This window comes from Pongo abelii, chromosome 9 (assembly GCF_028885655.2).
Source record: "Pongo abelii isolate AG06213 chromosome 9, NHGRI_mPonAbe1-v2.0_pri, whole genome shotgun sequence".
NCBI lineage: Eukaryota > Metazoa > Chordata > Mammalia > Primates > Hominidae > Pongo > Pongo abelii.
The window spans coordinates 135410479-135434183 of NC_071994.2; the positions used below are offsets into that span (position 1 = coordinate 135410479).

Genomic DNA, 23705 nt, shown 5'->3' on the forward strand with positions numbered 1-23705 from the left:
ATCAGGACACTGTGTAAATTTAGCCTAAGGCCATGGAACAGACTTGCTGTAGTAAGAGAGGGAAATGAATACAGACAGACAGACATGATGAGGACTTGGCGAGAGTTGCTGGGAAATTTAAAAGTGTAGAAAAGAGAAGGGAGCTTCCACAATTCAAGGACTCCAGATGCAAAAATAAAAGAAAGAAAATCTATTTTTATATGTGCAGACAGTTTTGAGATTTTGGAAAGTGGCTTTAGTCTAGCAGTAACCGAACATTTCTGCCCCTGGGTATAATGAAGATGAATAGCAATAGTGGTGGTCTGTATTTAGTTTTGACTGCAGAAGCCTTCTGTGGGAATTTGCTATTCTGAGATGAGAGGAATGATGTTTCATAGTTAAAAGCTGGGTCTCTGATCTAACACATAATTATTGTGTGACTTGAAGAACTAGTTTAGTTTGGTTTCTCTGCTCTTCTAGGCTTTTTCCAATAAAAGATTCTTCATAGGGTTATTATAAGTATTGAATGACTTAGTGCACCCTAAACACCTAGACATAAATGTGAAGGATTATCATTACCCAAATCCTTGAGCAAAGGGAGAACTGGTAGTATTCGAAGTATCCAGCCATCCTGGGCATGCAAGGCACCTCTAGGTTATAACTGAGATCGTATTTGAAGTGGTTCTGTGCTCAAGTGGTTTGAGAAGCTCTGAGCAACATTCTGAGGCTGTAATCCCATAAGGCCTTTGCTGTGTTCCAGAAAAGTCCACCCCTGACAAATCAAAGGAAATGTTGGGGGAAGGGAGAAAGACAAGATCTTCTAGCCTTGCCATGAGGACCTCCCTCCCTCTGATGGCTGCTGTCATCTCTCAGTCCCTTGACGTACCTGTCTGGTCTTCCCTTCAGGTGCACTATTGACAACCGGGTCACCCGGGTGGCCTGGCTAAACCGCAGCACCATCCTCTATGCTGGGAATGACAAGTGGTGCCTGGATCCTCGCGTGGTCCTCCTGAGCAACACCCAAACGCAGTACAGCATCGAGATCCAGAACGTGGATGTGTATGACGAGGGCCCTTACACCTGCTCGGTGCAGACAGACAACCACCCAAAGACCTCTAGGGTCCACCTCATTGTGCAAGGTAGGTGGGCGGGGCTTGGTGGGGAGATCTGGCTGGCCAGCCTGGGAAGCCTTCGGGTAGAGGTTTTTTCTCTCATCAACAGAGATGAGTTATCCTTGTTCTGTGCATCTGGGGTCCAGGGCACATTTCTGGTTGTCATTTTGCAGTTAGAAGCTAAATTTTCCAGTCATTTTCATTGAGTGGAACTAGGAATTGTTTTTTTTCATTTTTGTTCCAATAATATATTTTCTCAGGAAATTATCTTTTAATTATTGCTCTTCTTGGCTTTTTTCTCCCTTAAGTTTTAGTTAGGTTTTTTTTGTTTGTTTTGTTTTGTTTTGTTTTGTTTTTAGATTTCATCCAATTCGAAGACTGTGTTATGTTTAAAACCAGACTTTTAATGCACTTTTGGAAGTACATGTATGCCATGCCCCCCTCCAGCCTTGAACGAAAGCAGAGCCAACCAGGATGCACTGGGCACTGCCCTCAGCTGCATCCTTCACAAGCACCTGCTTGTTTCCAGCTCACTTGCACCTCCTCTCCTCTCCCAGCCAGGGGTTTTGGATGCCATTTCTCCCATGTAATACTAGTGTCTGATTCTCCCTGTTTTGATTCCATCCCAACTCTCCTGGCCTTCTTCTCCTCCCCTGGCTCCTACCTCATGAGGCCATGTGTGTTTGTGTGTGTGTGTGTTTGTGTGTGTGTGTGTGTATGTGTGTGTGTGAGAGAGAGAGAATACGTGTGTTGGTTCTGCTCTCTCAGACCCTGGGAATGGAGCTCACCTCTTCCCACAAGGCAGAACCAGTCCTGGGGCATTCAGACAACATTTAACCCGGTTGAAGGATTCCTAGTTAGTGAGCAAGAGCTGGCATCACACTTGGCCACTTTCTGGCTGTGAGACCTTAATCAAGTTATTACCGTGTCTCAGGGTTCTCTTTCTGTAAAGGGGGTCGACGTGAGGATTGAATTGTACACGTACTGACATGGAAAACACGTAGAAGAGGGCCTGGCACATACAAGTGCTATTTCAGTATTAGCTATGGAGCTTTCTTTTCTTTTCTTCTTTTTTAGGACTTTTGTAATTTTTAAATTTTTTGAGCATCTTTTACAGTGGGCCAAATATCTTATTTTGTGATGTCAGCAGTATAGTCCCTGAGCAGCAGCATGCCATATCCAGTGCTGGAGCCCTTTCCCAGGCTGATCCCGAGGCCCTTTCAACCAAGGACATGTAGCTCCAGGGTGACAAACTCCTCTCCTAGGGGCTCCTTCCACCAGTCCCCTTGTTGGTGTGTTCAAGAAAAGGGTAAAGAACTATGGGATGATTGGTTAGAGACAGAATAGGAAGGAAGGCAGCTTGAAAAAGAAGAACTGAAGTAAGCTGGAAGAAGGAAAGGGAGGTCCGCTGTTTGACAGTAGGGGAAGGTGGAACTTGGGTTGTGATCAGCACTGTTGAGTGAGGCAGGGTGAGCAGGACTGAGAGGAGGACACATGAGAACAAGGTGATGCTGGACCTGGCTCTGGGCAGAGTGTATGCCAGGGGACATGGGAATCCCTCATGTTGTGGCCCAAGTTTGGTCATGCCAAGTTTTTATTATATTTTGCTTACTCTTTCTTCCCCAAAGGAAATTACAATGGCTCTTTTAAAAATGATTCTATAAATGAGTACTTTTTGAATTGATGCATGCAAACAGCAATTTTAAAGAAAATAGAATTGCATAGAAGGTATCAGAGTGTATTACAAAGAGTGGAGTAGGTATTGCCATGTGAGATCTTTATTTCAGTTTGTGTACATTTTTTAATGTAAAATACGTTTTTTATTGTGGATAGAGAGGCCAAAAATGCTTGAGAATCTCCACTCTGTGGGGAGGGCTGGTGAATGCCCCAGTGCCACCATCTGCATACTCTACCAGGTGGTGTTTTGGAAGTTATTGCTCAGCCCCCCTCCTGTCCTGCCCCAATCCCTGCACACTTAGTGTTGAGAAAAGAATGCCTAGCATTGACAATGAGACACTGGGAACTAGGAACTATTAGAGACATTTGCTTTAGAAAGCAGGGCCTTATGGAACTGGAAAATGGAAGGAATTGTGAAAAGTGCTAATGTCTTCTTGAAAACTGGATCATATTTTTGTCATTTTCTTTGTTCAGCCACCCCCACTCACACACACCCCCACACCCCTGCCCTGAACACCTGGCAGAATGCCTGATACAAAGTGAACATTTAATAAATGCTTATTGAAGCAAATGGCTAGAATTAGAGCCAGGCAATCTTATATGGGCTCCAAGAGAGAGGGCTGGGTGTTTGTGGGGGTGAGATGATGGGAGGGGGTGAGAGGATGGAGTCTACATCAATCTTCACTCACGTCCAAGCTAATGGAAAATGTCTAATCCCCGGCTAGGTGTTTACATCTGTGACTTGGCTAGGTGCCCTCTTCTCATGACACACTACCTCAAGTATTGGAATCTCATCTTGGGCTAATTTTCGAATGCTGATGGGTGTATTGATCTGGAAACAAGCTGGGTTAAAAAAGGCATTGGTCTTGTACACAGACTCAGCCCAAGCTAATCCGCTGTCGATATGCCTGGACTGAGTATTATCGACACTTTAATGAATAGAGGACCATAGTTTTTTCAGAGCCAAACTGACCCCCTCTTCAAAGCAATCAGACAAACTAAATAGAGCCAGACTCTTGTGTTTCTGTATTGGAAAGAGGATGCACCACTATCCTGGATTACCAAAAAAAAAAAAAAAAAAAAAAAAAGGAAAGAAATATATTTATCTTGGGATCGTTTATTATACCGAACATAAACCCTAATTCCCCTAGCAGAAGCTGACTCTCTGGATTTGAAGTTGCTATTCAGCCCTGAGCTTCTGGAATAAAAGTTGGGAATATTAGGTTTTCAAAATGGTATTATGACCATTTAAAAAAAGAAATGAAAACAGCAACAACAAAAAGGAACTAAATTGATATTCTGCCCGTGAGTATGTGTATTTATGTATATGTAGTCAGCTTCATATCTAAATAAATCCACACAGAAGGAAGGTAATGGCATCTCACAGCATTGCACAAGCTGCTTCAGGTCAGGGGTATGTCTTTCCCCTTATTGTCAAATATCCCATCTACCCTTTAGTTCTCTGTACTGGATTTTCTTCCCCTGTGGTTCTGATCCAATATGGTTGGTTGTTGCAGGCAGCCATGAGGCCAAGGCGACCACATGGGGCAAGTCTGGGGCAAGCTAGGAGCAAAGGGCATCCCTGGGGAGGAGGGTGACCCCGGAGCCAGCATGGGAGGGAGATGGAGGGGAAGGCAGCAGAAAGGAGGAGACAAGAGAACTGAGCCAAGTAGCTACTTGCCAGGGTGGCTATTTTAAATTAAATTTAAATTAGCTACAACCAAATAACATTTAAAATTTACTTCTTCAGTCACACTAGCCACACTGAAGTGCTTCCATAGCCATGCAAGACTATTGTTCCCTTGTGTTAGTTCATTTTGCATTACTATAAAGGAATGCCTGAGGCTGGTAATTCACACACACAAAAAAGAGGTTTATTTGGCTCATGGTTCTGCAGCCTGTACAAGAAGCATGGCACCAGCATTTGCATCTGCAGAGGGCCTCAGAATGCTTCTATTCGTGGCATGGCATGAAGGGGACCCAGTATATGCAGAATTGCATGGTGAGAGAAAAAGCCAGAGAGAGCAGGGACGGTGCCAGGCTCTTTCTTCACCACCAGCTTTCGAGGAAGCTAATAGAGCAAGAACTCACTTGCCCCACCCCCTGCATTTATCTATTTATGCTCCATCCCCATGGCCAGACATCTCCCATTAGGCCCCCACCTCCAATTTTGGAATCAACTTTCCACATAAGATCTACGGGAACAAATACCTAAACTACCGCACTCCTGTGTTGAACAGTGCAGAGAGAGAACATTTGTGTGAACTTCCATTGTAAAAAGCTTTATTGGGTAGTGCTATAAGGGGTTACCATTATGGATCAGCAGGTGTTAAAGCTAGAATGGCTTTCCATAGCTCGAAGGGCTAGGTATATTGTGGAAAGGAGAGTGAAATTTTGGATAGAGGATAGAAATTTTAAAAAGATGGTGCTGTTTTAAAAACAAGAGAGAATTGTTGAAAAAGATGGAGTAATGGATTTCCTAGGTTAGCTTCAATTGTTTAAAAAGATGGAGTAATGGAATTCCTAGGTTAGCTTAGACAGAGAAGAGTCTGGAGTCCAAGGATGTACCTGTAGGAGAATAGGCGGAGTTCAAGGGTTGGTTAAGTGTGAGCTTGGGGGTGATGACTCCACCAGGACACTGAGATTTCTACCTGTGAGCTCAGGGGAGATGAATACTAACATGTCTAAAGATCACATGGCAAAACTGATTCATCAGCAGAGGGGAATGAGTTCAGATACCTGGACTTCTTGACTTTGAGATACCTTGAATACTCCCTTCAAATGTGAAATGTAAGAAATACCACCCGTGGATTTGCATGTCCTGAACATAATCTTTTTGTCCAGACTGGGGGAGATTCATCTAAAATTTATTAACATTTAGGTCTAATGATTTCCATCTCTTTGACCTTAGGGTTTTTTGCTTAATAAACGTAATTAATAAGTGGTTCTCTCTGGAGTCTAGCCGAATATTTTATTCCTTTCACCCTCTTAATCCTGCTACCAAACTAAGCATATTGTACATCTGAAAAAGCCATACTACTGTCTCCATTTTTCCTTTGGACAAGGTTACATCTTGGAAAACAGAGTGGATAAAACACTCAGTGGGAATGAATTGTTTGCCAAATTAAGGACAGCTTGAGAAGACGTCTAAAAGGCCCCGTCTGTGTTTCTAAGAACCCATGAATGGTGGTAGAGCAAAAGTCTGCCATGGTTGTGTGCAGAGTGTTAAGAAAGGTCCTCCTTATCCAAGTATGGAAAACTGACTTCTCCGTTTTGACTGGTGTACCTGCAGGACTTCACTCTCACTTAGAGACACATTTGCATGACAGAACAGTAGAATACAGTGCTTATAAAAACAGGGATATTAGTGTCATAAAAAATGTTAAAGCTTTTAGCCTCTTTATCAGTTTTCCAGGTCCTATCTAGGTTTCTCTTTTGTCACTGGAGTATCTAATCAGCCCCTCCCTTTTGTTTGGTAAAATGAGTTTTCCTATTTCTTGCTGGGCAGAATTAATCTGAAAATCCCTGCTATTGTTTGATAGTTAATTACCTGCCTTTGGAGTCAAACAGCTCCGAAGCTCAGGTAAAGAAGGGAAACACAAATGTCTATGGAATAGGGCAGGAATGAGGGAAAGAAGCCAGGACATTCTGTTCACTTCGTGTGTTAAAGTAATTCCAGAGAGAAAGGGACTAGACTAGGGAGACACCCAGCCCAGGCAGTGACTTGTAAATAATGGAAGTATGGCCACATCAGCCCCTCATTTACCTTTGATTGTCTCCCTGTTTCTGACTCTCTCTCTTACCCACTTGATATATACAACTGTGTTTCTTTCCAAACCTGAATAATTAGTTGACCTTGTCAAGCAAAAGCTCATTATTATGATTCAGAGAACAGGAAGAATAACTTTTAATTTCTAGGTAGCTACACTCCAGAGACCCCTCCCAACTCTGAATCTGAACTGAAGGAAATTTGAAACACAAAATATCAAAGGAAATAATGTGACCTAATCCTTACTTTGAAAGCAAAGCTTTCTGCGTCTCCAGACATGTCACCCAGAAAGCACCATGCCCTTCTGGCAGGACAAGGCTCCCGGAGAGCTCTGCAGATCTTTGCACCAACACTTCCCATTCAAGCGAGTCTATGGTAGAGGAAAACATCGTGATCCAATTCTAAATAGACTGAAGTCACCTTCTGAGAACATCTGTGTTCTCCAGATGTCAGTAGCCCTGTGTGACAGATAGTGGGGGCATACTTATCATCCCAAACTGCTTTCATATGACCTTTCTTTTTCCTGTCCCATTCAAGAAATAGATGAAAATGTATATTTGGTCTGGTCATAAGACTGTGCATCTAAATTTGATAGAACTTTGAAAAAGTCAGGAAATTAAATTCCACTATAAAATTGGAGCTCTCCTCAAAGCACCCCGGAGAATGACAAGGAAGTAGGGCATTTTACCTGAAATTGATGTACACTATCTAGACAGCATGCAGATGAGGCAACTCTGTTCTACCTGGTGAGTTTTAAAATTTCTTGAAGCAGTTACTGACAACAGAGGGACAAAAATTGACAGAAAGGCTAGAGCACATTTCAATAAACTCACCTGAAGCATCATCTGTCTGCTAAGCCAAGTAGGGCAAAATGTAAAGACTAAAGTAATCTTAGCAAAATGCCAGAGTAAAAGTCATATTCGTTGAATAATGGCATTTTCTTTTCCTTTTGGTATGGCTGGGAAGGGGTACTAATGTTCTCTACAGAGTTTGGAAAACTTGGCGTCTTTTGCAGAAGAGTGGATAAAAATAGGGTCCCCTGTTCTAGCCTTTCACACCCACTCATAGAGAATGGAGCAGAAAGTTTAGATGACCCTTATTGCTTTACAGCAAGCACTTAACAGACGTCAGGCAACATCTCTCCAGGTAAGCAGTTAGGGCTCCCATGGGAAAGTCTGGAAGCAGCCACTGAGTTCTTACCCCTTAGGTGCTTTTCCACAGGGAGTCTTGGCTGCCTCTGAGCGGCCTCAGATTCTAACACCATAGGATTGAGAAACATGGCTCTGATTCCTTCTGGATCTTCATTCTTTCTGCAGCTTCCAAGTGAGAAATGTCATTTATTTTGGGGAAAGGACAAACACCAGATCCTGAATAATCAGCTTTTTCAAGATGTATGCCTTTAGACTCCCATTCCCATATGAGAGTGCTGATTTATTCAAGCTGCACTTGAAGAAAATCTTCTTAATTAAGGGTTGGATGAGGTCTCTTTATGGTCTCATGACCCAACACTGCAGATCTGTCTAATCCTATAATATATCCAAAATTTTCCTCATTACCGTATTCCTAATGGTTTCAGAAGGTCACCCATACAGAGTGTGTCTACAGCAATATCAAGAGCAGCTGATTTGGATGCCATCACTGTTTAGGAGAAGATTCTTAGACACTCAAAAGACCCAAAGATTCTGGTTGTTCCTCTCTTCTTAATAAAATTAAAATGTGTAGCTTCTTAGGGCATAGGGTGTAGTTGATGAGAAAGGTTTCCATCCATCTGTTGTCAGATCGAAGACACTCTACTGACTCCGTTGAATTCCATTTAACAGTATTTTGAAGCCAGGTCCTGGGGACACAAAGGTTCAGACAGAGCTCCTGCCCTGTCCAGCAGAGGAGACCACTATACTAACAAATATCTGTCTTATAAGGTAACAGGGATTAGGATGTTTGAGGGTATAAATGCTATGAATACATTGAAATAGAGTAATTGAATTTACCTTCAAGATTAGACAAAACTACAAAGTTATATTTCATGAGGGTCTTCAATGGGCAGTAGAGTTTTTTTAGGGGATCTGAGAGGAAATGGCATCCCAAACAGGAGCAATCGTGTGTGCAAAGCTTGGAAGGCTGAACGTGTATGGTGTGTTGGAGGAAGAGTGAGGACGCTAATGTGGTCACAGGGCAGAGTTCCTGGGGTGAAATCACTCAATATATGGCTAGAAAGGTAGGCTGCATCTCAGTTTCAGGTGGAACCAGATAGGCTTCCAATAGGCTTGTTTTTTTCTGGTTGTCCTGCTAGAATGCTACTTTCTTTCACAAGGAAGTGCACATTAGATTGTTTTGACAATGGACAAATACTCAAAAGATTATCAGTGGAAAAGAGCATGACAAACACCTAAGTCAATAAATCTTGGGTAGAAAGGAGATATATTGGAAAGAAAGAATATATCCAATCCCAACTGGTTCTATGCCTCTTGCATGGTTAAGACACAAAGGGGAAAGATTGCCAAAGACTTTTCTACCAACACGTCACTTTTCAAAATCTCTCCAATGTATGTCTTACATTTGAATTTGTAATAATGATTCTTCTTCCATAGTATAGTAAGGTGCATCTCTTTGTGTGCTAGCAAATAGAGGGTGTGGTACTGGGTTTTGTGCTGTCATGGTGATGATCATGGCAGAGAGGGTGAGGATGTTGCCGAGGATGAATGACAGCTGCAAGAAGCAGTCCCCAGCCCTCAGGTCCTCAGCAGCCTCCTACCTGAGAGTCCTCATACAAATGAGAAGACTTCCTGTTTCTGATATCTCCAGGCTAATTTAGGCTTTGAGGTGTCACCACTTGGAGTATATGTTAAGACATATTCCTGTTGAATGTCGCCTGCGGTAAATAATTGTCTAACATTGGTATGAAATCTAATTGGCTTCCACTAGAGCTTGGCTCAGCAGAGGAATTCACTCCTGGAGTTTTTGGAGCACCACACTTTGCTTTTGAGAGATCTTCATTTCATGTTATTTGAGAAAGAATTTATTGATGCAAAATCAGGGCAGTTTAATTTGGTGGCATGTTTTCTTTATGTCTCAATTATATATTCATGTCTTTGTGGTAAACTCAGCTGGTGGGGGGATTAAGAATTCAAAATAGAGGATTTTCACTTGGCAAGTAGTGCTTTCTACTGTGATTAATTGGGAGTCTGCACAATGAACCCGGTGTTGGCTCCATTGGGGATTTGATAGCTTAGTAGAAAGAAGTAAATTTCAGGATTTAAGAGTTTTGGGTTACAGTCTGAATTTTGATAATTACCTGGAAAAATGATCTCCTCATTTTAGTTATTCCAGATTAGATATTCCCAATTAGATACCTTTTATAGAAGTGTTTTTGTGTCCCATAATTCGATTTGGAGAAAGGTGCCAAGTAGGTGCAAGGAAGCGGAAGAGCACCCCTCATTGTTGTGATCATCTACCAGCCCTAAAGACTTCCAGGTGCTTACATCCATTTGTCTTTTTCTGTCTTCTTTCTATGGATGCAATCCTCTAGACGGGGAATGCACACATTTCCTGCCGCTGATGTGGGTCCCTGTTCCCAGAAACCTGTCTGGATCGCATCCCGTTTCTCCAGCGTCAGCCGCCTCCGTGGAGCTCTTATTGCTCCTGGCTTTCTGGCCTTCTGACATGGTGCTCTTCCTCAGCTCTCTTGCCACCATCTCCTGTGTTCTCACAATTTTGTTTGGGCATGTTTTATGGTGTTCTTATCGTCCTAAAACCTGGATTTCACAGAGGGGACCTGTGTGCTAACACTGTTCCTCATTCTGAGGGCTAGACTGGCCAAGCCATTTCTTCCTACTCTGAGAAAGAAAGATGAGAAATTTTGATTATTTCCCCTTTCACACATAAACCATCATGTGTCAAGTCCTGAAATTGAGGTTGGAATGGATACAAGGATGGATGAGATGGGTCCCTACAATGGGGATGTGCAAAGGGGTGGGGTGCAGGTAGGGTGTGTAAGGGCAGCAGCTCTTACAGCCACTGGAGAGTCACTGGGCTGAGAGTGATGGCTGCAAGCTTGGGAGCCAGGCTTTGCTGTCCCAGAAGGCCAGGAATATAATAAAGTCTTTTGAAATTGAGTAATGTGGCATTTCAGCTCCCGACTGTTAGAATGAAAATAGCGATTCTGCCACACCCACTGTGCGCCTGCCCCTCACCCCTCATTTCTGCACTTGTAGCCTGAGTGATCTTTTCAAACCAAATCTGGTGGTTCCTCAAGGACTTCTCTTTAGCCCAAGAGAGCCAATTCCTTATGAAGGAATTGATAGTCCTGGACGCCAGGCTCCAGGGGACCTCTGCTCCTGGTTCATGCCATGTCCTGACTCACTATTTTCGTTCTAGTGTATATTTTCTTGTTATTTCTGGTCACAGGCCCTTTGAACATTCCCTTCCCTCTTCCTGGAATTCTCGTTTGCTTTTCACCCAGTCGGTCCTATTTATCCTTCAGACTTTGACTCAAATGCCATTTCCATAGAGAACTTTCCCAGACCTGCTAACCACTGCCACTCCCACCTCCACCAGGAGCTAGAGCCTTGCCCTTCTTCCTGCTTTTTGCCACATTTAAAATGTGGCATTTGTCTGTGTGACTGGTTGATTATGTCATTTTTTCTGAGGTCAGGGGGCCTGTATGCTTGTGCATTCTATCCCCAGTGCCTGGAATTTAATAGAGCTCAGGGACTATTTGTTGGATAATTTATCTGTAAAGATTCTTTTCTATTATATTATAATTATTAAACAAAATGATTCATTTTTTTTCATTACTAGTTGTAGTAGTCTGAAAAATGGCAAAACAAAGATCAGATTCTAATCCCTGGAACCCAAAAATATACTTTGCATGGTAGAGTCTTTACGGATGAGATTAGTTTAAAGATTTGAGACAGGGAAATTGTCCTGGGCCCTAAATGCAGTCACATAAATCTTTACGAAAGGGAGGCAGAGGAAGATTTGATAGGAACACACACAGAGGAGAAGGCAGTGTAAAGACGGGAGCAGAGGGATGTGAAGATGCTGAAGCTCAGGGTTAACAGTGATGTGGCCACAAGCCAGAGAATGCCCGCAGCCGGCGGAAGCCGGGAGCACCAAAGAGCAGATATCTTTCAAGAGCCTCTGGAGGAATCACAGCCTTCCTGATACCCTGATTTCAGCCTGATGAGAGTCATTTTTGGACGTCTCGCCTCCAGAATTATCAAAGAATCAATTTCTCTTGTTTGTTAAGCCACTAAATCTATGGAAATGTGTTATAGCAAAAGGAAACAAATACACTGACCTTCAATGTTTTGAATCCTTAATGGCTGGAAATAGGAAAAACAAAAATTGATATTTGAAATCTGCCCCAAATTTAGTCTTTGTCACTGTGAGAGATGAAGTAACACTCATCTTTTTAATTATTTCTTTTTAAAAAAGAATCTCTTTGGAGATGCACCCTTGTCGTGTAAATGCAATGAGGCATCAGCTTTTTGTCCTTGGGGTATCTACAGGAGCAGATGGAATCATCCACATTTCAAAACTAAGATGATACTTTTTGATGTTGAAAATTTCTGTCCCGGGGCCCTAGGGTATGGAAGCAGGGAGGGAAAGACACCTCTGCCAAATATGGCTTTAATGAGAGGAAACCATTGATGTTGCCTAGCATTAAGCTGTGAGATTTGGTTTGTGAATGTGGGACCAGAGTTGAAGATTAAAATCGCTAAACATTCTCATGTTAACTGGGAGAGCGGCCTCGTATTTGTGTTTTATCTCCACTGTGTGTCTCATAGGCATCTCAAACTGAAAGCGTAAAACATAGATCTCTTCTTTCCTGACCGTCCTCTGACTCCAACCCTAAACCTGCTCCTCCTGGAGTCCTGCCATCTGGTAAATGGCAATTGCATCCTTCTAGTGGCTCGTGTGAAAGCTGCAGTCCGTCTTCACTGTTTTGCTTTTCCCGTCCTCTTCCTCAATCCTGAGCATGTCCTGCTAGATTTTCTGAATTCGGAGGTTTATCCAGTCCTACCTCTTCTGCCCTCTCCCAAGCTGCTGTTACCTTTGTCTGGAGTGTTCCACAGCTTTCTACCTAACTGGCCTGCTTTTTTCATTCTTATTCCCTATTGTCTGTTCTCCATGCTCAGTGAAAGCATTTCTGTGCAGGCTTCGTTGTTCCTGATTTAGTCGCTTCCTGGCTCACCTAAGGTCTTTAACATCCCTACTGTGGCCTAAAAAGTCTTCCCTGGTCCAGTGTCTCCCTGGCTTCCCCTCCGCACACACTCCCTTTTTCTTACCCTGTCTCCACTATTTCCTGATATGCCTGTAATACACCAAGGCGGCCTCCTGGCTTCCGGGACTTAAAGCTCCCTCTGCTGGTGCCCATGCCAGGTGTCCTTGGGCTCTCTTCTTCTTAGATCTCTGTTCAAGGTCACCTTAAGGCAGAGGCCTTCTTCACCACCTGCATAAAATAGAGCTTCCAACTCCACATCATCACACCCTAGCACCTTTCTTGCTTTGTTTGTTCTTTATAAAGTGACTCACCTATTGGCATAATGGATATTTCCGTGTTGGAGAGTGGTAGCCTGTTTCACCCCCTCTAGAACATGTGTGCCATGACGGTGGGGCTTGACCTGGCATGTTCGTTGCTGTGTTCCAAGTGCCTAGAACAGGGTCTGGTGCATAGTAGGCACTCTGTAAGCATTTGTCAAATAAATAAATGAACGAATGAAAACAAAGGCCTGCCGTTAAGTGGACTTGAGCATTTTTTCTCAGCGTTTGCTCTCTCTTTCCTCAGGTGTGAGAGCATGAACTTCTCTGTTACTTCTATCAAAATGTTTTGGTCCCTCTACTCTCAGACCAGGTGACGTTCAGCCAAGTTTTGCAGGATGCATTTTCTTAGCAAGGTAAAGAATTGAACCAGATTGAAGGAACAACTCACACAGCAAGAAGGACTCTGAGAGACCAAAGATGGGTCACTCCAGGCCACTGCCTGGACAGAAAACAGGAACGATAGGGGCGCACCACAGCCTGGATAGCAGGAGAGGGCCAGATCTCTGCCACCCCCAGGGTGTGGGTTTCACTGTGGAGGGGATGGGGAATTATAGGAAGGGTTGAACAGGGAAATTAAATGAGTTGTATTTCAGAAAGATCTCTGACATCAGAATGAAGGATGGATTGGAGGGGAGTTTTGCGGCAGGCAGACTGAGAGAGAATGCAAACAAGGCTGAGATTGTATTATCCTGTGTTCCTGACCAGGAGACCCCCCTCTCTCCTTGCGGGGCTGGACAAACAGGGCTTTAGAGCAGCCAATCCGTGGCCAGAGGGCACATATATAGGAAGAGTGGAAGGGGTCCCGTGGCCACATGGTTCCAGTTTTCCTGGATGATCCTATTCCTAAGAGACGTGTTTATTCTCCATGTGTGGTTGCTAAGGGAGTAAGTCAATGGAATTTAAAGTTTACACCTTTGTAAAAGTTTCAAGTTTATATATTTACAAATAAGGGAAAAAATGTGCCAGACTTTGTTTCTGTTTGGAATTCTGGGAATATGGCCTTTGGATTATGGACATGAAATCATGTCACCAACAGGAGATTCGGTTTGTGTGAACAAAGGATAAAGCTTGAAATAAGATAGGATAAGACAGGATAAAGAACCAGGAGAGCCTTTTAAATAGGAGAAGCTATTTGAAAGCAGAAAGGAGAACAGGTTCAGAGGATACCAAAACTGGAGATATCACAGAATGTTTGTCTGACCACTCATTCTTGCTACCTGCCTTGGAATCTCTGGTGGAACTTTCTAGAAAAAGAAGAAGAATGGAGACCACTCCACAGACCCACTGAACCTGAAGAGCCCAGGTGCAGGCATGGGTGTGGGGGCAGAACTGGGAATCACAGCCTGGAGCCCAGAGAGCTAAGGCCAGAGGCAGCTGAAGGTCAAATTGGGAACATTTCTTACATCAAATCCTAAATGAGGTTCATGCTGATTAGTAGGAACTGTGTCAAATAGGTGAGCGGGCGTGTTCCAGGTTTCTAATTACAGTGTGGCTTTCATCTCCCTGAGCATGTTGCTGCACTGTTGTTCAAATGAAACATGGGAAACAGACGTGAAGAAGAGCTGCTCCCCTAAGTGGGTCAGCTCAGGCTTATTCCACCTTCTCCCACCGTGTTTTTCTAAAGAGTTACCTGGCTTTCTTCCCTCACTGATACTCACTGAAACGTGGCAGCCATTCCTTTGCCCTCTTTGGACAGGGCAGCATATGGCCCATTTGGGACTGGCAGTAGAATAGTCAAGAAATTCTTTTTACCTTTTTCTGGCATTCATATGGCAAATGAATTTTTCGTGCAAAAAAGCTTCCTGTGATTGAGTCAGTCTGGTCGCACAGCTGACAGCTAATGCACCAGGAAGTGTCCTCAAGGGCCAGCCTTGGCCACAGCAGTGCATGAAGCTCACGGTCTGGTGGGGAAGGGGAGCTGAAGCAGGCCCTTCACCCCTCTCCCACCAACACATGAAACACCTGCCTCACCTTTCAGCCCAGGACCTGGTTAAAGAAAGACGCATATATAGCAATCATCTTTTCTTCCTTCCTTCACCCATCAAATATTCCGTGAACATCTACTATGAGCCAGGCATCATGCTACACTCAAGGTAGAACACGAATGCCTTACTTACCCCCAAAGAAATAATATGTGGGCGGGTGACTGGAGAAGTCAGTAGCTCCTTATAACGTAGGGAGAGAGCTGGGCTGAGTACCAGGGGCTCTGCCAGCACCCAGGGGAGGCCCCTAAAGAAGCCCAGGGACTTTGGACATGAAGTTTTGCCCAGCTGAGAGCTGAGAAGGATTAGCTGGGTGGCATCGGGAAGGTGAAACCTTCCGGACAAAAAATGACAGGTGCGGGATGGGGCACCACTGAGGGCAGGGTCCCAGTAGAGAAGGAAAAAGCATCCCCCGCGGGCAGTGAGAGAAGGAGAAGGGTGAGAGGAGAGATCCGAGATGGGAGCCATGGCAGATGGCCCAGGGCCTGGAAAGCCCGGCCGGTGACTTCAGGATATTTCTTAAAGGCAGAAGGAGCCAAGTTAGGGGAGAGCAGACCCAATTCAGGAGAATTCCTCATTTGGTTTCAGTTTTGACAAGAGGGTATCTTGGAGCAATGCAGAGACCAAAGGACCTCCATGGTTCACAGCTTTGTGGGATCCTCCCTTCCTTCCTGCCTGCCCAGGGCTCCCCAGTGGAGGTGAGGAGGAGCTGAGCTCCTGGTTTCATACTATTCGTGCTCCTCCAGTGAGACTTCAGTTGTCGACGGATTCTCCCCCACTGGAGTGAGTGCAGCACCCTGTTTAGAAGATCAGCAGAATCAGCAGATGGACACCCTTCTTCCTTTCCATAGACAGTTCTCTTCTTTGCTATTTTCACCTAGCTCTTGGAGGCTGTTTCTCATTTGGTCTTTCCAGCAGCTTTTTTTTTTTTTCTCCACAAAATGTTCTTTTTGTCATCTTCTGCCTGTCACCGTTTTTCATCCTTTTTTTTTCTGTTCTTTCATGGTGTCCTATTTCACTCTCTTAGGCGCGCTCCTATCTGATCCTCCCCTTCTCTCACGCATCACCAGCCCCGTTTATCATGTGGACCTTCGGTTCTGGGCACTGTGCACCCGTGCTCATGCACCCTCCAGTTTCACATTTCCCACAGTCTTCTTCCCCCCAACTTCCTTTGCTTCCTTTCCTCTTCCCCTGGCGCCCCCTTGCCGGTTGCCATCCCTCTGTTTTACCCAGTGTCCTCTTTCTTCCCCGTGCGCAGCCCCGTGCACCCAGACTGCGATTCCCTCCTCCCGCAGCTGCGCCATCCCCGGACCCTTCTTGCTGGGCTGCTTCTCCACAGAAGGTCCCCGTGGATTTCGCCTCCAACACTCAGAGCCCACATGGCCGTTGTAGAGAGGATAAGATAATCACATGCACCTTTTTATTTATTTATTTTTCATTTCACTTAATAAGCACATCTTGAAATTGAGCTGCTGTTTCACTCGTAATAGATCATTTCCCTTAGGGAACCCACATCCAACCCCGGTTGAAATTCTCTCCGTGCACAGTGCAGGGAAGGAAGATGCTAGGTTTCAGGTGTCTTTCTTGAGATCCAAACATGTTACGTTCTATTGTAAAGCGCATGGGTCTGGGACTGTGTGTTTGTGAGGGGAGTGTGTAAGCGTGCATACTTTGTCCCTTCTGTAATGTGGTATTACACATTACCGGTATAGGATATACAGGATATACAGTATAGGATATACAGGTATAGGGTATAGGAGTGTATTTGTGTTTTGGGGGGGAGTGTTTATGTGAGTGTGTATGTGGGGGAAGATGTGTATGTGTTTGTGTGTTTATGGAGAGTGTGTATGTGAGTGTGTTTATGTTTGTGTAGGGAGTATGTAAGTGCTTGTGTATGTGTGAAGAGTGTGTATGTGTTTGTGTGGAGTGTTGATGTGATTATCTGTGTGTTTGTGGGGCATGTGGGGGGGACTGTGTGAGTGTGTGTATGTGTTTGTGTGGGGTATGTGTGTATTTGTGTGACGTGTGTTAATGTATGTTTTTGTGCAGAGCGTGTGTGTGAGTGCTTGTGTATGTTTGTGTGGGAAGTGTGGGTGGGGGGAGTGTGGATGTGTGAGTGTGTGTGTTTGTGTGGGGAGTATGTATGTGAGTGCTTCTGTGTGTTTGTGAGGAGTGTGGATGTGATCGTGTGTGTGTGTGTTTGTGGGGCATGTGTGGGGGACATGTGTGAGTGTGTGTATGTGTGTGGGGCATGTGTGTGTTTGTGGGGCTTGTGTGAGCGTGTGTGTGTTTGTGTAGGGAATGTGTATGTGATCTTGTGTGTGTGTGCTTGTGGAGCATGTGTGAGTGTGTGGGGGGGAGGAGGTTTCTATCTGTCTATGAGTGATAGGTGTGATGGGCGTGTACCACTTAGCCCGAATGAATGCGAAGACCACAGAAGGAAAAGGGAAGAGCAGCTACTCGACGGGGCTGATGATTTACCTAACTTGCCCCTGGTCCACCCCAAGAGAAGGATCAGTTGTGAAAGTACCAATTACCAGAAGTGTGATGGCCACTCCACCAGCCACCTGGAGCCCAGTGGAAGGAGCATCTGCGGAGAGGCCCTGCCTGTCATTTGTTCTGGCCCAGCCAGGGGCAAGCACCTCAGGAAAAAGGGATTTCCTGGAACAGTGCAGCAGCCACAGGACTGAATTGTGGGTTGAGTCCCGAGGATCTGCTCTGGCTCCTCTAGGCCCAGAGGCCTCTTGTGCTCCAGCTGGGGTCCTTTCCTAGGGCACAATGACTTGGGTGCCCCTAGCTAGTCTAGTCATGGAAGATTGTAAATGCAGCTTCTCATGTCGTCGAACTTTTAGAGGCAACTGTAGGAAAACAGTAGCAGGCAGATTTCATCATGCAATGATAATGCTATTTATATGTATAGCTTATTGAAACCTGATTATGTGGCAGCCAAGAACTACATGAAGCTCATTATGCACACTATGTCATTTAATGTTCAAACAGCCCTGTGCAATAGATGCTGTCATTTCCCTTCCTTTAGAAATGAGGAGACCAACTAACCCAAGGAAGGTTGCACATTGGTAAGTGGCAGAGCCAGAGTTTGAATTCAGAAAGTCTGATTCTTCACAGCCCACCTCAAACACTAAACTTCCCCTTATGAGCAAAGGATCAGGTTAACCTGACTCAAAGGACTGTATCCCAATTGCCAGCACGGGCATGGGCTCAAGTTGTTTTAGAGACAGAAGCCTCCTTGGAGGCCACCTAGCCGGTGATTCTCAGCTCTGCTGCGCATTGAGATACTTGGGGTATTGTTAGGCAATACCAACGTTGAGGTCCTCCTCAGAAATTCTGACTCAGTTTACTGGGGGTAAGGCCATGGTGTCTTTTTTTTTTTTTTAATTTTTACTCCTGGATGTTTCTGTTGTTTACCCATGTTGAGAACCACTGTCCTAATTTTACAGATGGGAAAACATGAAACTGAAGAGGTTAACTGGCTTATCCAAGGTCATGCCGCTGGTTAAGTGCAGTAGCAAGGACTAACCCAGATCTCCCATCTCTCCTCCAGGGCTCTTTCTCTTGCCCCTTGATGAAAGACAGATCTTTCCTTATGTGTGTGAGGGAACAAAATACAATATGGTGGGTAAGAATTTGGACTGAGACACCAACTGGGTTGGAAAAATCGCTGTGTCATCTTGGGTTTTACGTGTTCTCTGGCTCTGTTCTTTTATGTTGTTGTTGTTGTTTTCCATCTGTAAAATGAGGATATAATAAAACCTGTCTGGCGGGATTCTTGTACGGTGATAACATGAGATGCTACCATTAAAAAGTGCCATAATGTAGCCCAGCATATGGTAATTGTTTTTGCTGTGTGGAAAGGACCATCCATTAAACATCAGCCTCACTGGGCATTCTCATGAGCTCAGATGGCAATAGTCAGTAATATCAACTTTGGGTTTTCAAAAGTAGCACACAATTAAAGAATACATTTCTTTATTTGACTATGAACTCATTAAGGATGATGTGTGCTATGTAAATGCACTCTCCACAAGTTGACGTCACCTGTGGAGCCTCGGTGACGATTGCTGATGGAATGTCTGGCCATTGGTTTGGCTGAGGTAGAACCAGCATCTAAATCTACTGTTGCCATATTGTCCTTCTAACTTGTTGTCACAAATGGGGACACTTGATATTCTTCTGCAAGTTCTTCTCAATCTCATCACTAAGACAGATCTCATCACTAAGACATTATGAAGACATTCATAATGCTGATCACGGGCACATCTCTGACCCTGTGAACTCCCGAGGCCTGTTTTCCATGGGATGATTTACATCAGGAGACACGATTGTCTCCATCACTGGTTTCAATACCATCCAACAAAGATGCCATAGAGATTGGAGCTTACTCCCTAAGTACATTGTCTCTCAGCTCATGCAAACGCTACTCTTCCTAAGTCTCCCCTCGCCTCCTTGGACTCTGTCTAGACGGCTGTTTTATTCTCAGCTCCCCCTCCCCTGCTGGCCTACACATAGTCTTCTCTTCTTCTCACTTAGGCTACATGCTGTCCAGTGACCCACCCAGGCCTGGGGCTTTACCTACAGTGCTTTCACCCATGATAGTGATATCTTTATATCCAACACCAGCAAAGCTACGTTTGTAGGAACCTAATGGAATCTCCTCTCAAAAGTGGTACAATGTATTCAGAATTAAACAGATCATCTTGCCCCACCTCCCTTACCACCCCAAATTCCTCTTGCTTCTGTATCAGCAATCTTGGAGTGGTAAAACCCAATTCTCAAGATAGATAGAGGACTAGAGATCGTCCTTGATTTGTTCCTTTCCGTAGCACTCCTCATTCAGTCATCTGTTCCTATAGATGCCCGTCACTCACGATTCCCCATCTTTGCTGTCATGGCCTTGCTTCAGCCATTTATCCCATTTACCTGACTCATTGCCTTCCTATAGTCTGTGTCCTCCACTGTGCATCCTGTGACACATGGTCACAGTAAAATAAGAGCAAACATTTATTGGGTCCTTTCCATGTGACAGGTACTAGGCTTAACTTACAGAATCTCATTTCAATCTCCCAACAATCATAGGTAGTAGATATGATTGTGATATGAACACTTTTATATGAGGAAACTGAGGCTCGGGGGGGTTTAGTCTTGCTGAAGATCATCCAAATAAAAGATGGGGCTTGAACCCTTATCTACTATTGAAAGAAGCCTGACCGTGGGGCTGTTCCATCCCTAAGAGGCTGAGCTCTCTCTGCTTTCTCAAAAGCATCCCTCTGCTAATTGCTGCTTCTTGCAGAGGTCTTCTTCTTTTATTTCTTTTTGGGCTCTCCTGTTTCCTTGGAAATGTTGATTTCATTGCATTTTCCTAATATTTCATGCTTTAATTTAATTTATTTGATGCTACTGTACAGTGCCTTGAGCACCTCAGAGGAAGTGAGAGTTTTATAAATAAAATAATTATTACAGCTTGCTCTGATGGCAGCCCCTGAGCTATTTAGTAGATATATCAATTACTCTCAGTGTTGAAAATTTTCACCTAACGCCCTTTATGGCCCAAGTTTTCCTTGGCTTTTAATGCTGTATCCTGCTTGTTGTAGTTTTGACACAATCTTGTAGCACTTTTCTTTACTATCCCCATCAGAAGTGAACAGACAGCAGCTCAGCAAAAGTGCCATATAATGTATTCTGGAGAACATGAGCTAGTTTTCTTAACCTTTTTGAATCACTTAGTTCCAGGTGTCATTTACTAGACCTATAATGTCAGTTTTGCAATGAGTCAACCCCCGTTGCCCACCTCACGGTCTCTGTTAGTGAGACCTCATTATCTGTTAGTCTGTTGCAGAAACCTCACCCACGATAATCTAGAGACGGGTATGAATTAATCACAACACTATTTGGCACCCAGGATTCTAAACTACAAGGCTTATGCAGACAAAATGTTTGTCAAAATCTTGAAAGGAAGTGAAGCCTCAACACATGGAGTAGGGTGAGTGGATTAGAGAGTGCAGTATAGAGAACTCTCTAATGAAATTCAGTTTTCCTGCAGCTCGGAATGCTATGCAATCCACATAGTAATTAGAGAGAACTGAAGTAATTTTGCATTCCTGGACCCAGTATTCTCAAGATACATTAATCAGTCAGTGGCAATTTGCATTCCTACTAAGTGCAAGCCACTGTTCAATATGCTGCTTATGCTAAATTGGCCCATTCCTCCACAGTTCCTCCTTTCATGATGAGTGAGTCTGGTACATGTCATAAGATTCCACCTCTCAGGAATACACCTAAATGTGGCACTGACCATCGTTCCTAGCATTACAGCTACTTTCTGGATCCTGCCTGCCTCACAATCTCATAGCACTTCACTAGCAAGAGATGTGAGAGTACCGTTGTCATCTATTTAGTGTTTTAGAGGCATGTTGAATAATTCAGAGGATAAACCAATGGCCAAGCTAAGATTTCTCCCTGGACATCTCCCACTCATGCAGTTAGACCTGACTTTCCTTCTCTGACTTCCATCATGGCGTATTTTTTTACTCTACTTAAAAAAAAATACACTTTATTCTATCCTATTTTACTCTATTCTATCTTATTCATTCATTCAATAAAAATGAGCTTAGCATTTGCTGTATGCCAGTTATATGACTGGCATGTACAATGATGAGCAAAATTGACATTGTTCTTTATTTTTTGGAGTTTGAGTTCTTCTCTTCCTTTTGTTTTTAAACATTTTTTATTTGTTTTGTAGAGATGGGATCTTGTTAGGTTGCCCAGGCTGGTCTTCAACTCCTCAAGTGATTCTCCTGTCTCAGCTTCCTGAGGTGCTGGGATTACAGGTGTGAGCCACCATGCCAAGTCTTCTCTTCCTCTCATCTTGACTTGCCTCCCTCTCAAAATTCTACTCTTTGTAATCTGTAGTTGTATTAAGGATTTCTAAAGAAGTTTCCTCATTAACCAGAAACAAGACACTGTGCTGTCTCCATTTTGTGTTTTTTAGCAAAGAAATGGGAGTAGCCAATCTGTCCATTATAAATGAGTTCATTCTCATTCAAGCAATGGCTGTCATGTATCTTGCCTGAGGCTTCTTATGTTATGAGCAACATATTGGCTTCAGTTGACTGTACTTTTTCCTAGCTGTACTGAGATCCTTAGATGAAGGGAAGGCACAATAACTCAAAATAATTTATTGTATTATACATAGTAGTCATGCATAGTTCCAATGACAGGAAACACAATGAGCTTGTTCAAGTTGGATATGTGTAACCCTCTCTCCGGGCCAGGTAGAGGTTGTTAGATGTCTAACAACTATTCTTTCCCCTAGCCAAATACGAATCTGAAACAAACTATGACCCAGATATCCAGAGCAGAAAGAAACAGATAGGATGAAGCCTGTTTTACCCACAACGGGAAGAATAACTTCCAATGAAAAATGACTAACTGGAAATACTTCAAATTGCTGTAGAGAGTGCAGTGTAGAGAACCATCTAATGAAATTCCGTTTTCCTGCAGCTCAAAAATGCTTTGTGATCCACATAGTAATCAGAGGACCCAAGTAATTTTGCATTCCTGGACCCAGTATTCACAAGATACATTAATCAGTTGGTGGCAATTGGCATTCCTACTAAGTGCAAGCCACTGTTCAAGATACTGCTTGTGCTAAATATGTCTATTGCACTACACTTCATTTGATGATGGGTGAGGCCCAAACAACTCATCAGATGCTACCTCTCAGAAATACATCTAAAGAGGGCAAATCCTAGGCCCATTCTTTTCCTCTCATTTCTCCAAATAGCTTGTGAGCCTAGGTGGCCTTCTTGCCTGGATCAGGACAATCCTGGGTTGCTGGTTAAAGGTTGACTTGGTCCATTTGCCTCTACTCTATTAGGTGTCTCATATCACTTTCATTGTAATTCTGTGGTAGCCCTTTAATAAAAATGGCCAGCAAGCCCACAAGATAACAGAATAGGAATCAATGAGACCTGCAATTGTCTGCATGCCAGATTCTCCTGTCAGCCTGGCCTCCAATCCATCCTGCCAACTCATCCTCCTCTGGGACTGAGACGTTTGAAAACAGTGCAGCAGCCTCATCTCCCGGGCAGTGTTTTTCTCCATCATTTGCTTTATTAAATATTGATTTTCTGTTGCATTATTAAACCTTAAGTCCAGAGCATAAATTCTGGGCTGATACTTTAATCTGGCTCTTCTCATTTTTTTGGCTTTTAGAACTGATTTTCAGGCCAGCTCTCCTGGGGAATCTTTAAGTCAACTTAGGGCCAGAGACAAACCTGCCTGTAGGAAAGGGAGGAGCCTGGAGTTGAGAAGGAGCTTGCCTTGCCAGTGCACTATAAATAAGGCTGTGCCTCTGTCAAGCAGATCTTCACTTTACACATGTCTTAGAGACAGAGGCTTATGCTCCCTGGGATTCAGGTTATAGTGCAAGGAAGGACTTTTAGATTCCCACCACCAAAACTATTGAGTAGGCAAATGGTATGCAGAACTGATTTTAGAGTCAGACATCACAGAGCTCTCCAGATAATATCAAACTCATTATCCATCCACCCCCTCCTTCTTTTGGTTTCTAATATTCCTAGGATTTGAGTCAAAGGTTATAATCATACAGGCATTTGGATT

At 43.8% G+C, this 23705-nt stretch overlaps 1 protein-coding gene across 3 annotated transcripts in view; it reads left to right on the forward strand.

Moving 5' to 3' along the window:
- Window positions 1–23705, forward strand: part of NTM (neurotrimin) — a 959556-nt gene that overhangs the window by 766772 nt on the left and 169079 nt on the right. For all 3 annotated transcript variants that reach the window (XM_024254593.3, XM_024254594.3, NM_001133370.1), the window contains 1 exon segment: window positions 886–1118. In XM_024254593.3, the coding sequence (XP_024110361.2) occupies window positions 886–1118 (233 nt within the window).